General features: G+C 40.1%; 1 protein-coding gene across 6 annotated transcripts in view; it reads left to right on the forward strand.

Annotated features, from left to right (window-relative positions):
• Window positions 1–10,229, forward strand: part of GRIA4 (glutamate ionotropic receptor AMPA type subunit 4) — a 297,816-nt gene extending 287,587 nt beyond the window's left edge. For 2 of the 6 annotated variants that reach the window (XM_039486995.1, XM_039486984.1), the window contains exons 15-16: window positions 1,662–1,796; window positions 10,065–10,229. In XM_039486995.1, the coding sequence (XP_039342929.1) occupies window positions 1,662–1,796; window positions 10,065–10,229 (300 nt within the window). Of the gene's footprint in view, window positions 1–1,661; window positions 1,908–3,186; window positions 3,370–3,956; window positions 4,031–10,064 lie in introns of those variants that run through there. The other 4 variants (XR_005584303.1, XR_005584304.1, XR_005584298.1 and 1 more) reach the window with 3 other exon arrangements.
• Window positions 10,230–16,657: the final 6,428 nt, after the last annotated feature.

Below are 16,657 nucleotides of genomic sequence, written 5' to 3' on the forward strand. Positions count from 1 at the left end.
CCCAAAAAGTTGGGACAGCCAGGACAGGGCTTAAAAAAGGGACTTTCCTGGCCAGAATGGGCTATATGATCACCCTAACTCTGGGTATCTCAGCAGTTTTCTCCTAGCTCCTCTTTCTACCTCCCAACCTTTGCCCAGAGCCTAAACAGGAATATGAGAGGCATTGACTGGCTGCTGCTTCATAACACCAAGAGTGACCCCTAAAGGCCAGAGGGAAAAATGAAAGTGAAAATGAGTTTGCCCCCTTGTTTTGTACTACATGGCAAGTGAAATCTGAGGAGGGAGTTTAAACCCACCAAGAGCAATGCAGCCCCTACTAAGGCAGAAACGTCACTATCATTATCACTGTATGTGACAGCTTAGGAGGCTTTCACCTAGCACTTACTTTAGGCCACCATTTCCCCTCAATAAAATCTTCCTTCTTCTTGGCCACAAGCATCATGACAACAACTGACCTGCCAGCAGAGAAGAATGGTACAAGCATATGCCAGAAGCCAGCCACAACCTGGATTCATGTCCAGGTCTCTTGTGCATCAACATCAGTGTTATCTTCTACTTGCCGAGGCATTAAGCCCACATCAAATAGTGCATCTTTAAATTAAACATTTCTACAAGTAGTGTTTAGTGTTCATCATGAATTAAACTTTCATGCAGTTACAAGAGGCTAACGACTTTAGCTTATAAGACAGAATTTTATAAATATCTTAATGCAAGCAATGTAGTATGTAAAAGTCCAATTCTGAATAAATCCCTAGTCTAGAGACTTGTGCTGAAAAATTATGCACATCATTTTCAATCCCTAAAATACCAGGCTCATTAAGATTTTTGCCAGAACCAAACTGAAATGTACAATAGAAATTTGCTCTTTTAAACCCACAAAGGAGAACATATATAAAATAACACCTACTTAAGAATACGTCACTAAAAGGAATAAGTATTGTTTTCTAAATGATTATAAATACTTAGAACTAACTTCTAGTCACAAATTAATTTATCATTAAATAATTCTATTAATAGAATTTTGTATGTAACAAATCCATTACCATGGTACCAAAAAGATATAAAATAAAATAAAAATAAATAAACAAACAGCAGTGGCTAAGGTAGTATGGGATATTCGTTATGTTAATTAAATGTGTTTTTGCTTTAATTAAGAAAGACAGCTTAAGTGTCGCATACTTTAAGTATGTATTTAATTAGCTGAAAGCCAGGCTGGCTGAGTCTTTATATCGATGCATATCAAAAGTGAACACTATGTGTTAATAAAATTATGCAGAGTCCCATCTGACATAAATGGATTTTTGGATTAGAAAGCTTTAAACGACCATCAAATAAATCTAGTTTCATATTGCTATTAAAATTTTCATTAAATAGAGGTAGATAGATCATTGTTTAAAGTTATAAGTAACGGTAGTACCATTTCACAGCTGTTAGCGAGTGACTGATTACATCCTAAAGTAATGATTTCCATGCTTGCCAGGAAGAAATGGCGCTTAATATATATTTTATAAATTCAGATAGGCCGATTTTTTGTGAAGAACTGTGTAAATGACTGTCAGTTAATTTCAGTTAAACCTCTTTTATGTATGTTTTCAGTGTATAATGTGTAGCTTTTGAGTGTCTGACGTCAGTGGTTAACTCTACCAATTCTGTTTCCTCAGGACAAGACGAGTGCCTTGAGTCTCAGCAACGTTGCAGGAGTCTTCTACATTCTGGTTGGAGGCTTGGGCTTGGCCATGCTGGTGGCTTTGATAGAATTCTGTTACAAGTCCAGGGCAGAGGCGAAGCGAATGAAGGTGGCAAAGAGTGCACAGACTTTTAATCCAACTTCCTCGCAGAATACCCAGAATTTAGCAACATATAGAGAAGGTTACAACGTATATGGAACCGAAAGTGTTAAAATTTAGGGGTAGGACTTAGGGCCTACTACAGTGAGTGGGTGATGCATCTTGTAATGCAGTGTCGTGACCTGTCTGTCCAGTGGTGGTAATGCTTGCTTCTCAACAGAGCTTTATATTTTGGAAAATTTCAGTGCAAAGTGGTTCCGTTTTTTGGCTGCAGATGTACAGTATACTACTCTATGTTGCTAATAGACATCTGCATTGCAAAGGCTTTTTTAATATGTAAAGAATATCTTCTCTTTTTAAAAAAAACAGTTTGGTCTTACTGTATCAGTTGGGACATTACAGCTATTTGACATTTTAGATACTAAAGCAAAAATAGAGTCTTTCTGTAGAGGGAGCTGCAGCTTGCTTGGGTTACTTGGCTGGCCTATTTTTCTGAGGGCTTTTATTATTATTGAATTACTATTTATTAGCCCTGTTTGTAGATTTTTATAGGGATTATAATCAAGATTTGGGTTAGGCAGCACCTCAGTAAGCCATAGTGAAAGCTTTAGGGAGAGCAAGCACTGTGATATGATTCTAAATGTGATTCGTCTTTTTTCCCTACCCTCCACCCCTCTCCCTTGATGAATGGAATTGGATGCTACTTTAGCACAGCATTTGTTTAGTAAGTCCTGCCTTGGGTCAACCCTTGTCCCATTGCAATAACTATAAATAATGCCAATATTGCTAATGGAGTTTAGAGAGTCACATCAGTTTTCAGCAGACTAAGACTGACTACCCCTTTATCCTGCTGAGGAGCAATACCTTTTAGATGTAAATGTAGTGATTTCAGTGACTGAAATGTTAATGGTGTTTCGCCTATTATGAGATAGCATGACGAAGTAGGTGTGCGTGGGTGGTTTACTAATATAGTGAAAGAGCTGGTCTCTGCAGTGTGAACCTGGCTATCTAACTACTCCTGAGATCAGCACTAAATCCTTTCTAAGTGGCATATAATAACAAATGGAACTTGTTTATTATTAATATTAATATTATTATTATATAGTGTCCAAGGTATACTAGAGGCTTTATAAATTAATATGCAGGAAGGATTGCTGCCTCCTAGTCGTTGCAGTCTAGAACTCTCAGTCCCATTCCATTAGCAAACCAGATTCTTCCAATTTTGACAAAATGTTCTAAGCTAGATTCTTCTGGAATCATAGAACCATGATGAATATGGAACTTAAGTAAAGAGGTGTGAGAAGTAGATCTGGAATTGAAATTTTATTTTGCCACCTAGATTTAACAGGAAAGAATTGTAGATAAAATTTATTATTATTTTTATTTATTATTTATATAGCGCTGGAGCACACGGCGCTGTACAATAGGTGAAGTGTGCCAAACAAATAACAGTTCCCTGTCCCGAGGAGCTTACAGTCTAAAGACACAGCCGGTACAATACAGAACAATACAATACAGAACAAACACAGAATGAACACAGAATGGTGTATGGTCATTATAGCTGGAACGCTTCAAGGAATAGGTGGGTTCTCAGGGGTGTTTTCAAGAAGGTGAGGGAGGGGGCTTGGCATACATTGATTGGGAAGCTTTTCCAAGCATAACATTTGTTTGTAGCTTTCTTAGTGTTCCCATTTATTATTCTATATACATGCAGACATTTCCTTGCTATATTTTAATCATAACAGGGGACTCGTTTTCCAATGATACACAAGTGATTTATGCACCTAACTCTCATTAGTGAGAATGTGAGTCATGCACACTAATCCATAAACACAGAAAGGAGATCAATCCTTTAATACAAATCTAAATGTTGATAACAATCTAGCCTAGATTTGACTGTCCAGGTTACTTCAATGTGGCAAAACCACTGTGCCCAACATTAACAGCTGCTGTTAGATCAGAAGGCTAAGTAGCAGATGCCCAGGTGACCCCAACTGTTTAGGGCAATGTTCATTAACCCTGTGACACCAGGAGTTAGGATTTCCAGATGCCGACATCAAACACTATACAAGGCTCAATGCAAACTCCCAGAACTAAAGGTTTAAACAAAAAATCATGTTGTGAATATAATTAGACGAAATGCAGATGAAAAGCTTTTTACCCTTGCAGTTCCCGAGTGGTTTGCCCAACACTGAGCATGTTCTCAAGCTATTGCAGGGAACAAGGGTGTGCATGTCAAATAGGTAAGCAATGTATAAGCAAGGTAAGCAATAATAATAATAATAATATAAATGCAATTGTTCTTTTTAAAATGGGAATAATGAAAATTCATTTCAGGGACTTATAGGTGAAGTTACACACCATTAACTGTATTGTTGTTACTTAACACAACAATACACCATGCAGGAGTAATCACCTGTACCATATTCCTAATCAAACTCACAAAGCAGGATGCACCCAAAATGTATTCTTCAAAAATCCCAGCTCCCACCCAAATACTGACCTGGCCCAAAGTCACTTAGCATGTGCAATATGGCAGGATAATGCGACAGGCGGTATGACTACTCCACTGGTAGAATTTATTTAAATCCTTGTTTTCCATTTTTTCCCCCTAAACAAACAAAACCAGAATTAGAACTCATTACATTTTTTTGAAAGAAATTTCTTCTTAGTCGAAAATGTTCTTTTTTCCAAAAAATGAATAGGTCACCATTTCTTCCAAGTACCGTATTTAGATTTTTTAGAATTTTTTTGCAACATTTTATCAATTTTTTATTGAAATTGTTATTGAAACAATAGCATTTATTTTCTCATTTACTGAAAACTTGGGTTTACATAAATTAATTTTGCTAACCTTTTTGATAATGATTTCAATAATATTTAGCTACTTAAAACTATGTTAAATCCCAAAAAAAAGAAAAACTTTTTGAACCCTATGAAAAACACCCTCATAGTTTCAATATTTTTCAGCTAGCTTATTCTGCTCAGGATATTTAATATAATACTTTGCTAAGAATTTTTATCAAGTTAGTATGTATTTTAAACATTTCTCAAACAGAATATGTTTATACCTAGAAGACCACTGAGGCTAGTTGAGATCATTGAACTCTTTGGTAAAATATTATTTTTCCATCACCCAATTACACATTCCTAATGAGAATGACTGTTAAGTGTTAGCAGCCTACAGCCTATGACTATGATTGCATACATTTCCATGGCTCAGATTCTCTCCCGGAGAGAGCAGTCATACACGTGTTCACTATTCATTTCAGAACCTCATCTGTGCTCATTTAACCAAAAGTAATTAGATCACATTAGGACAATGGTCTGCCAATATATTAAAAAACAAACCCTCCATGGAAGTTATATGAGGTAAATGCCTGCATGAAAACCCAGGGCATTTCTGTTTTTAAGCCAATATAAAATATCTAAATTGTGACTGTTCTAAAATATATGAATTAAAAATGGGGGGAGATCTTACACCACCTTAGCTGTGAGCCAGTGAGTCTGAATATGTAGGGCTACATTGTGTCTCTGGGACACAGCCATTGGTAAGAGGCAACATGTTGCTGTGCTACTGCAGGGGCAGCACAAGGAGGGAACTGTGGTTTAAGGACTCACAACTCCCTTGCTCCTCCATGGTGACTCCCATGGGCATTAATTTTCTACTGGCCTATACTAGCACCAAACTGCCACCCCTGATACACCAGCTACCTGCACTGGTGGGTACACTGGGGGGCAGGGTGGAGTCAATGCTCCACCTTCCCCACCCTGAGCCATACAAGAGACGAGGCACACAGAGTCCCTTACCCTTCCACACCTAGAGCCAAGGTATCCTGGTTGCCCTTGTAAGGGACTAATGGGGGTGGAGTAACTCTTTCTATCCCTAACTTCCCTATATGGGCATAAAGTCATGTGAAGATCCAGCCCCTGAGAATTTACATTTTTACACTCTTTGGTGTTTATTGGCATCTTATGCACTTATCTGCATTTTGGACTAACTCCTGGATGCTGCGAGTATGACAATACAAATAGCTCCCTCGTGTCACGGGTTAATGACATCAGGGTGCTTGTGAGGGTGCAGGCGAAAGGGATGTATCTCAAGCTCAAAGTTGTTGCTCGCCAAATAGGAATTGAGGGGGTGGGGTAGGAGGGAAGAAATATAATTTTCAACTCTTCCTTCCCATCATCTCTTCCTTAGTGGGCTGTCAACCTGTGAATGTCCTGAAGATCTGGATCCTGGTTCAAGTGCCTCTCTTGCTCTCTCGCTCTCTCTCCCCAACCCCATACTTTTGGTTAATCTAATCACTTATTATACAAGTGGCCAAATGCTACAGCGGGCATAGGCAACTTTTAGCAGCATCTTTATTGCATTGATTTTGCACTTTACATTTTCAGTTTTGTGTCCAAATTAGAAAATGGGGTGCACAGTTTGCCTTTAATATTTTTGGAAAGGAAATGACCATATTGCCCAGATACTACTAGTAGTCGGGGCTGTGTAAGAACCTGAATGGAATAAAATATCCATCACATATTAAAGGTCCAATGCTCCAAGATGCTGAATGTTGTCGACTTCCATTTAAGTCAATGGGAGTAGGGCACTCAACATCTCACAGGAGACACAACACCTTGTAGAGACCACACCTTAAAGAAAGACTTTCAGACACACACAGTCTCAGGATTTAACTGCAATCTTCTTATTTACTGTTCATGTTTTTATATTTTTTTCTTACTACTTTTGCTACAATAATTACCAGGGCTTCTTCCCTCCCAGCCCAACTTCTCCTCCTAATTGATTCTGCCATCAAGCCATGATACTGAATTTGTGACAGCACAATCAAGATAGGATTAGCCCTTCACTGTACCTGTGTTTTTAACTATGATATGATTCAGAAGCTGCACTAGTTTCTTTGCTCAGTGGTCTCGTACCATACTGATTTCATTAGCTATTTCAGCTGTTTCCCATTAGGAGTTGTTGGTCCATCTTTGGTCTCTAGTGGGAAAGGACACTTTTTTTCAGAAGTTTTGTTCTTCCATTCCATCTGGGAAATTGTTCATCATCCCCAAGGGCCTAGGAATCCACTAGGTTCTATTTTGTCACCTTTCCTGTTCAAAGTGTATGTGAGGGGCTAGAAAAAGCAGTGAGATGGTTTGGGCCACAAAATCATTGGTACATGTAAAATATGAAGGTGGTCCTTATGTCTTTTTTTCTTTATCCCTGGATTGTTCAGTCTCTCTGCTTCCCTAATGCATGACCATGGTGGGGTCATGGATTGGAAAACTGGCTGAAGTTCAATCCAAATGAGGTGGAGGTGGTTCTGGTGGATAGAGAGATGTTTCTGGAAGACTTGTCAAGAATTATGCCAGCTCGCTCTTTTGAGAAATATGTACTCTGTTTGTCAAAGAGATTTGAAATCTAGGGCTTATTTTGGACCTCACTGGCTCCAAAAATTCCTGATATCATCAGTGGAAAGTGATGAAGAGGAAAAAAAAGTGTTGTTTTTTCTTGCAATTGACTTAGAGAATGTTTTATTTTAGACTGGACCTCCCCATTTCTCCATGTCTTAGTCATTTCCAGAATGGACTACTGTACTCTACTTGGGGCTACCTTAAAGGACCACCTAGAAGCTTCAACTAGTGCAGAATATACAGCTCATTAATTTAGCACTATGAGCTAAATTATACCATCTTACGTTATACTAGTGCTTTGCAAGCTGCAAGCTTCCTATTTGCTTCTTGGTGCAATTCAAGTTGTTGATACTCCATAAAGCTAGGCATGAGCTGGGATCCCATGTACCTAAGAGACCATTTCTCTCTATATATACTACAGCTATCATAGACCACGGTGTTTTTGTTAACTATCCCTCGATCTGAATGCTGTGGGACTGGAGCCACTGTTCTTTCAGAGGTGGGTCTTGGACACTGTAACTGACTGTCCTAAAAATGGCTTCACCACAGCCCAGATTTTTGGTCGTTAGGGAATGGTATAATGCTCTTCTGTTTGCTGAGGTCCGTTCCTAGTTAGGTAGACTACAAGGGTGTTACATTATCGAGGTTTGTTAGGGTAATTGATTGGGGATGGTGCTTTTACTTTTGTGCTCTTTATGGTGGTACTGTAGTAGTTGTACAATTGGAGATTGTCCTTTGACAATCTCTCTCCCTCTCAAGTATATATATATATATATAATAACTTCACAAACACAGGCTTAGAACTTCACTGCTGGCTCAGCCAGAAGGAGAAGCTGGACTAGGTGGGACAAAGCTCATATCAGCAATAATAGCAAATAAAATGCAGGAAAATACCACAGTTCATTTCTTTTTTGTAAAAATCAGTTTTAGCCATTTTTTCAATGTGAGTATTCCCCCTTCTGTTCCTCTAATTTTCCAGTATGTCTCTGATTTTATCTTTGCCCCACACTTCCTGGGTCACTTGTCTGTGTTATAGATAGAGCTGGTCAAAAATTAGAATTTCCATCTCATGGAAAATTCCAATATTTCAAAACTTGTTTAGAACTGTTGTAGTTTGGGTGCCTTCTGCCCAAGGCCAGGCTGAGGGATGCCCCCCGTCAGCGACTGCCCAGGAGTGCCGTGCAGCAGCACAGAGGTGTGCACTGCCAGTGTAGTGTCAGGAACTGCTCTCGGCTGGCAAGCAAGCGCTGGTGGGGGAGCGCCCAGATTTCTCCCTGCTTCCTCCCAGTGGAGGAACATGTGGGGGGAAGGGGAAGCAGTGACACACAGATACTGCTCCCAACCCAACGTTCCTCCACACGCCCCTAGGAGGCTGTGAGGGGAGGAGCGAGGAGCAACACCAAGCACTCTGTGCATCCATGTTACTTTCCCTACCTGGGCTGTGCTGTGAGGTGAGCTTCAGGAGCTGCTGCTCTCCTGCCTGCCCCTTACGCAGCCCAGGTGGGTAAAGTGACCTGGATGCAGGAGCCTAATGCCACTCCTTGCTCCCTCCCTCATACTCCCTTAGGAGTGCACAGAGAAACAGTGGTTCAAGGGGGGAGCCAGCAGCAGTGCCAGCTGCTCCGTGCATCCAGGTCAGTTTCCCTTTATGTGAGCGCAGGAGCAAGGTACAGGGATTAGGAGTGACGGGGCACAGTGCAGGGGTCAGGGCGAATGGGGGGTGGGGAGTCTGGGGAACCCATGGGGGCCAGGGGCAATTGTGGGACAAAAGACAAGTTCACCCAGGGTGCCATTTTCCCTAAGGTCAACCCTGCTCCTGCCTTCATTCTCCTCTCTGGGTTGACTACATTTGCCATTATGCATCAAGGTCATGGGAATCTCACGGTGCACCAGGCTGGTTCAACTGAAGGGGAGACCCTAGTATATCCTGGGAAGTGTAATTCAGCCAAGGATCCTAACCAATAGAGGAGAACAGGGGCATGAGGCATCCAAACTACAGTTCCCATGAGGCACCCAGGCAGCTCAGCTGGGAACAAATTAATGTCATACTGACCTGGAACAAAATATTTGATTAATTTCAACTAACCAACATATTTCAGTTTGTGTCAACCTGATCCCACACACAATATTGTGTTCTGACTTTCCGGGGGGAAATTTTTAAAAAATGTTGGCAAAATTGAAATTTTCCGGTGGAACATGTTGCTTTTCTGGAAACTGCATTTTCAGTCAGAAAAAGTCAATGGAAAACTCCTGATCAGCTCCGCTTATAGCCAAATGTTTAGGAAATGAGATTTATGGCGAGCTCTCTGTGATTGAAAATAGTAAATATATATATTTTTTTACAAATAGAAGCCATACATTTCCTTAGGTTTGAACAGTGGATTAAATTTTCAAAATGAGAGTTTCCAGGTTTATAAAGTAATTTATGTTAAATTTTTATTATTTATAATTTTTAGTTGTTTATTGCTAATCAGAGTTTAGAGCCTAATCCTGCAAACATTTATGCACATAAGTAATTTTATTCATGTGAGTAAGTGCCTGCCAGGCCCCAGCTATAAAGAATATTATTTCTCAGGTTGCTGCAGAATATCAGTGTAGTGTGAAGCACTTTAGATTAAGGTTTACTAATCAGTTGAGCAAATTGAGATTTTATACTTTGTCCATAGAATTTGCCTTTCACAAAATTTTAACAGCAGAATCTTTTGTCTGATTTATTTTCTTTCCCCAGTGTAGTTAAATGCACTTTATATATGAAAAAAAATGCAGATGTCTAAAACTTGATATTTTGGTGTTTGTTGTGTCCCAGCTTATTGATGAACAGAAATATTGTAACACTTTCTTCTCTTTTCCTTTTTTCCTGGATCCTAGCTGACCTTTTCTGAAGCCATAAGAAACAAAGCCAGATTATCCATCACAGGGAGTGTAGGAGAAAACGGCCGTGTATTAACTCCCGACTGCCCGAAGGCCGTGCACGCTGGAACTGCAATTAGACAAAGTTCAGGATTGGCTGTAATTGCATCGGACCTACCATAAAAACAAAAAAATAATTGAGTGCCTTAATTAAACTGTGTTGGTGACTGATGGGCACACAGCACAGACTATAACGACATAGGAGTGTCATTGATGAACTAATAATTGGGCTGAGAATTGGGAAGTACATCCAAATGCGCCAGATATCATCAGCAACAAAGTGTGCATGAGCTCAGCTCGGAAACCCAAACTCAGATTTTATATCAGGAAAATTCATAATTTAGTTTTGTTGGGGGGAGGTGGGCTGGGATGGGTATATATTAACAGCAACAAATTTCACTTGAGTGGACTTAAAACTAATAAGACTTGCCAATTAGCGCATCAAACTGTGAAGAACGTGCTCAGAAAGGACAACATTTTGGTCTTTATCTTGACAAAGTGGGGAAAATAGCTATAGAAGTCAATGAACATGCTAACCTGTGTCTCCAGAACATCAATATATACAATGGAAGAATATCCAGCTGTGGAAACGAATCACTAAACTGTGATAAGAAAATAATAAATATGTAAATCCTGTGAAAAAATAAAGAAATTATTTACATTTTCTTTGAAAAAAGAGGAATATTGAAACATGCTTGCTTTTTAACTGATGTAAATTCGGTAGAGGACAACACAATTCTTTTTTCTAACCATCTTAGGGAACAATTCATTGCAATAATTGATATAAAATGCCATCACTGTAACAAAATTCAGAGACTTTTTTTTAGAAAAGTTGTTGGTCATCCTCTTGTTCGCTGTTACCTTCATTCTGTTACATCATTCAGTGTTTCACAGATTTGCATCTGTCTAACTAAGAAAAACAAAAAAAATGTTTAGAGTACATCATCAGTCTGCAGTGTAGAATCAAAAGAGACTACGGGTCACTCATGTTACAAATATTATTTATAATCTTGTTCTGTGTAAAAAACTGTGGTTTTTGTACCCACCAAAAAGAATAAAACAACAAACGTTCTTATATTATTGACAGAGCTTGAGTTGTTTTCTGATCATTAGGCTTGCCGTCTGAAACAGCATAAAGAATGACTACATTGTGATTGACTTCTGCTGTGAAATTCAGGACAATATAGGTTCTTATTACTTGCATATTTGTGAAGGGCTTTGAGATCCTTGGATGGAAGGCACCATAAAAGTGCGAAAATATTATTATTACTGTTATTAATTATTACTTCTCATTAGAGCTTTCATTTCTGCTATGCTAGTGGAGTGTTTCAGTGCCAGGAATTGTTGTCTGGTTAATAAATACATATGAGATGCTGTGGAGTAAAAAAGATGGTGGGAGCAATCTGCTACAGTCGTTGGTCAAAACTGTTAGAATTGAAACCCTGGCTCCTGCCCTATAGATTGGAACCCTAAACAGTTTTTATTGAAAATCATAAATTGGATGTTCTTCAAACAATAGAAGATAAAATTACCCTCTCTGTCAATAAAACTCCATTGAAAGGCCAGCAGGCACCAATGCAATGAAAGCAAACTACTGGCCTGCCCATGAGACCAGATTCTTCTTTCCTACTGGTGAAAGGAGCTGATTCAATGCTGATTAAATCCAATTAAAGGGATCCCAATGACTGTGCTGGGCATTGCATCAGTCCCTAAAGCAATTTTACTCAGATCAGTACAATCTGTGCAAGTTACATTGTCATTGGGTCCCCAAAGGCATAGCTGCTAATGTCTGTTTTTATTTTTTTAGTGACACCTAGTGTCTGACATACAGTTATCCAAGCACTGGTGGATTTAGAGTTAGTTGGGCCCTATGCACAGCTTCATTTTTGCCCCCCATCCCCCTTCGGAACCCAGCCAAGAAAAAGAACATTCTCTCCTATCTTCTCCCCTTCCCCGCCATTTTTCATTCTTTTTTTCTTCATCCTCCTCCTATATTATAAGTAATGGGAAGTAAATTAAAATAAGTGAGGTACCTTGATTGGGGCAGGGGGTTGGGGTGCAGTAGGGCTGGTGGGGGGCAGGCTCTGGACTGGGGTAGGGGGCTTGGGGTTTGGGAGGGGGCAGGGGTTGACACTTACCTCAAGTGGCATGTCTCCCAAAGCAACCGGCACACACATCCCTCCAGCAGTGGCTTCTAGGCGGGGCAGTTCCTGGCAAATGGGACCTGCAGAGTCGGTGCTTGGGGTGGGGGCAGCACTCAGACACACACACACACACACACAAGAGGCTGCAGGGACATGCTGGATGCTTCTGGCAGCGGCGTGTGGCCACCAGCCATGGCACGCAGTCAGGCTGCCTGCCTGCCTGAGCCCTGCTGAGCTGCCGGCTGGGACTCAGGGGCAGGTTGTCAGATATTTCTCCTGCATTTTGGGGGCCCCATGCCACCGCACAGTTTGTTTCATGGTAAATCCGCTCTTGTGGCCAAGAATTGAGGTACAAAATATTAGTGCACGATTTTGGCTCCACTTCTCAGTTTGTCCACCTTTAAGATGGAGCTAATACTACCCAAGGGTCTAAGTAATGAGTGTAAAGCCTGTTGAGATCCTTGGGAAAAGGCACCATAAAAATTTTAAATATTGCTGTGCTTGTACTTACAATTTTATTTTAAGTGGCACTGAACTGAGAAAACAAGAACTTTCCGTATTTTAAAAGAGCCTTCTTTGCCCTTTGAGCAGACAGGTGATTATGGGAACAAAGAATGTTGTTCTGCGAGATTGAATGTGAAAGATGCTGTTCATTTCTTTCACAAGATCACATGTTTGTTTATATATTCGCTCTAACCATGCCTGGTCCAGAATTGAATAGCACTTCAGATACTGTCCTCTAGTTTTTCCCCCCTCACTGTTATTCCAGAGTCACTTAATAAAGTCTAAGCCCTTGCAAATATGTTGTCCCACTCCTTAGTCCACTCAGGTGCAGTACCCAGCCTTCAGAATAGGGTTAAGACCAATTCTAGGATGCAATTAAGGCCAAAATGGCATATGTGTACAAAAATTACATATCTGAAAGGGAAATCTAGCACCTCAATGACAGTTATATTTAAAAGGCACAATATCTATTCAATACCCTAGAATGTAAAAAAAGCTAATTCTGTTATTAATACAGTTACATTTAAAGTTGCATCCAAAATGGATAAACTCAGAAATGTTCATTTTTTGCAATATCTTCATTTGAGGGGTTTTTTTCCAGCCCTAAAGAAGACCAGAAAGTTAGACACTCAGCCAGACAGTCAGCAGACCCAAAATTACACGCAGCACATCTGAGAGTCAGGGGGAAAGGTGGCTTGAAGCCACTAACTGACCTCCCAGTCCTTGTCTGGCTGGGGCTGTTTCTGCCTCTCCTCTAGCTGCCCTTTGCATTGTGCTTAGCTGAGTGTGAGGCACTGGTCCATTAATATTTTTTTTTTTAGTGGCTTTTACTAGAGCATGTTTGCAATCTGAAAAGTGAAATTGTAAAAATGGCACTGGGGAGTTGTGATTTCTGCCTCTCAATGATTTCAATATGAAATGTGCTCTGTGTGCAACCATTGCTGAGCATAACTACCCACGGTTTGTGTCTACAATTTCATGTTTTCATAGAATTTAAGGCCAAAAGGAACCACTAGATCATCTACTCTGGCCTCCTGTATAACACAGGTCATAAATTTTCACCCTGTTACTCCTGTATTGAGCCTAATACCTTGTAGTTGACTAAAGCATATCTTCCAGAAAGGCACCTAGTCTTGGTGTGAAGACTTGAAGAGATGGAGAAACCGTCGCTTCTCTTGGTGGTTTGTTCCACTGGCTAATCACCCTCACTATTAGAAATATGGGCCTTATGTCTAATTTGAATTTATCTGTCTTTAACTTGCAGCCATTGGTTCCTGTTATGCCTTTCTCTGCTCTTGAGAAGTCATGGTAACTAACACAAGACAAGCCATGTTTAACATTATATCAATTGGTGAACTAATAGGAGTGTTTAAGATAAAATGGCTTCCATCTCCACATACACCTTATCATCACACACCTTCCTCTTCATTCTTATTCCTGCTATACTTCACTCTGTCCCCTTGGCATATTGCATTCATTTGACACACTCAGTGAATGTCATATCAGATCAAATTGCAATGGGTGTAGTTAAAAAGATTTTGTTTACCTTTTTACTAGTAGGTTAGTTACTACTGGTTCTAATGTTTCCCATTTAGTAAGGCTAGGGAATATTTGCTCAAACCAGAAAATCTTACCAACTAGAAAAAAGGCAAAAGAAAATACTTTCACTTCATCTACTGTACACAACTTTATCACATTTACCCACTTTCCAAGCCACTTATACCTGACACGTACCTTACACCTCCCTTCAGGGCACTGTTCAATTTGGTCCCCATGTCTGCAGTTGCATACTGACCAGTATTATTCAACGCTAAGAGTAGCATTCTACCCTTACATATGAACACAAAATTCCCATTTGCTTCAGTTGAGCTGCATGAATGCAGAGTAGGATTGGGCCGTAAGTACTGAACACAGTCTTACATAAAGGGGTCCAAAGAGTTCCCGCTATTAGGCTACATCTCCGCTTGGAGCTAGGGGTGTGATTTGCATAGTAGACATACTCACACTAGCTCTGATCAAGCGAGCATGCTAAAAATAGTAGGGGAGCCATGCCCCTGAGAATTTACATTTTTACACTCTTTGGTGTTTATTGGCATCTTATGCACTTATCTGCATTTTGGACTAACTCCTGGATGCTGCGAGTATGACAATACAAATAGCTCCCTCGTGTCACGGGTTAATGACATCAGGGTGCTTGTGAGGGTGCAGGCGAAAGGGATGTATCTCAAGCTCAAAGTTGTTGCTCGCCAAATAGGAATTGAGGGGGTGGGGTAGGAGGGAAGAAATATAATTTTCAACTCTTCCTTCCCATCATCTCTTCCTTAGTGGGCTGTCAACCTGTGAATGTCCTGAAGATCTGGATCCTGGTTCAAGTGCCTCTCTTGCTCTCTCGCTCTCTCTCCCCAACCCCATACTTTTGGTTAATCTAATCACTTATTATACAAGTGGCCAAATGCTACAGCGGGCATAGGCAACTTTTAGCAGCATCTTTATTGCATTGATTTTGCACTTTACATTTTCAGTTTTGTGTCCAAATTAGAAAATGGGGTGCACAGTTTGCCTTTAATATTTTTGGAAAGGAAATGACCATATTGCCCAGATACTACTAGTAGTCGGGGCTGTGTAAGAACCTGAATGGAATAAAATATCCATCACATATTAAAGGTCCAATGCTCCAAGATGCTGAATGTTGTCGACTTCCATTTAAGTCAATGGGAGTAGGGCACTCAACATCTCACAGGAGACACAACACCTTGTAGAGACCACACCTTAAAGAAAGACTTTCAGACACACACAGTCTCAGGATTTAACTGCAATCTTCTTATTTACTGTTCATGTTTTTATATTTTTTTCTTACTACTTTTGCTACAATAATTACCAGGGCTTCTTCCCTCCCAGCCCAACTTCTCCTCCTAATTGATTCTGCCATCAAGCCATGATACTGAATTTGTGACAGCACAATCAAGATAGGATTAGCCCTTCACTGTACCTGTGTTTTTAACTATGATATGATTCAGAAGCTGCACTAGTTTCTTTGCTCAGTGGTCTCGTACCATACTGATTTCATTAGCTATTTCAGCTGTTTCCCATTAGGAGTTGTTGGTCCATCTTTGGTCTCTAGTGGGAAAGGACACTTTTTTTCAGAAGTTTTGTTCTTCCATTCCATCTGGGAAATTGTTCATCATCCCCAAGGGCCTAGGAATCCACTAGGTTCTATTTTGTCACCTTTCCTGTTCAAAGTGTATGTGAGGGGCTAGAAAAAGCAGTGAGATGGTTTGGGCCACAAAATCATTGGTACATGTAAAATATGAAGGTGGTCCTTATGTCTTTTTTTCTTTATCCCTGGATTGTTCAGTCTCTCTGCTTCCCTAATGCATGACCATGGTAGGGTCATGGATTGGAAAACTGGCTGAAGTTCAATCCAAATGAGGTGGAGGTGGTTCTGGTGGATAGAGAGATGTTTCTGGAAGACTTGTCAAGAATTATGCCAGCTCGCTCTTTTGAGAAATATGTACTCTGTTTGTCAAAGAGATTTGAAATCTAGGGCTTATTTTGGACCTCACTGGCTCCAAAAATTCCTGATATCATCAGTGGAAAGTGATGAAGAGGAAAAAAAAGTGTTGTTTTTTCTTGCAATTGACTTAGAGAATGTTTTATTTTAGACTGGACTTCCCCATTTCTCCATGTCTTAGTCATTTCCAGAATGGACTACTGTACTCTACTTGGGGCTACCTTAAAGGACCACCTAGAAGCTTCAACTAGTGCAGAATATACAGCTCATTAATTTAGCACTATGAGCTAAATTATACCATCTTACGTTATACTAGTGCTTTGCAAGCTGCAAGCTTCCTATTTGCTTCTTGGTGCAATTCAAGTTGTTGATACTCCATAAAGCTAGGCATG

Source organism: Mauremys reevesii, linkage group 1 (genome assembly GCF_016161935.1).
Source record: "Mauremys reevesii isolate NIE-2019 linkage group 1, ASM1616193v1, whole genome shotgun sequence".
NCBI classification, from domain to species: domain Eukaryota; kingdom Metazoa; phylum Chordata; order Testudines; family Geoemydidae; genus Mauremys; species Mauremys reevesii.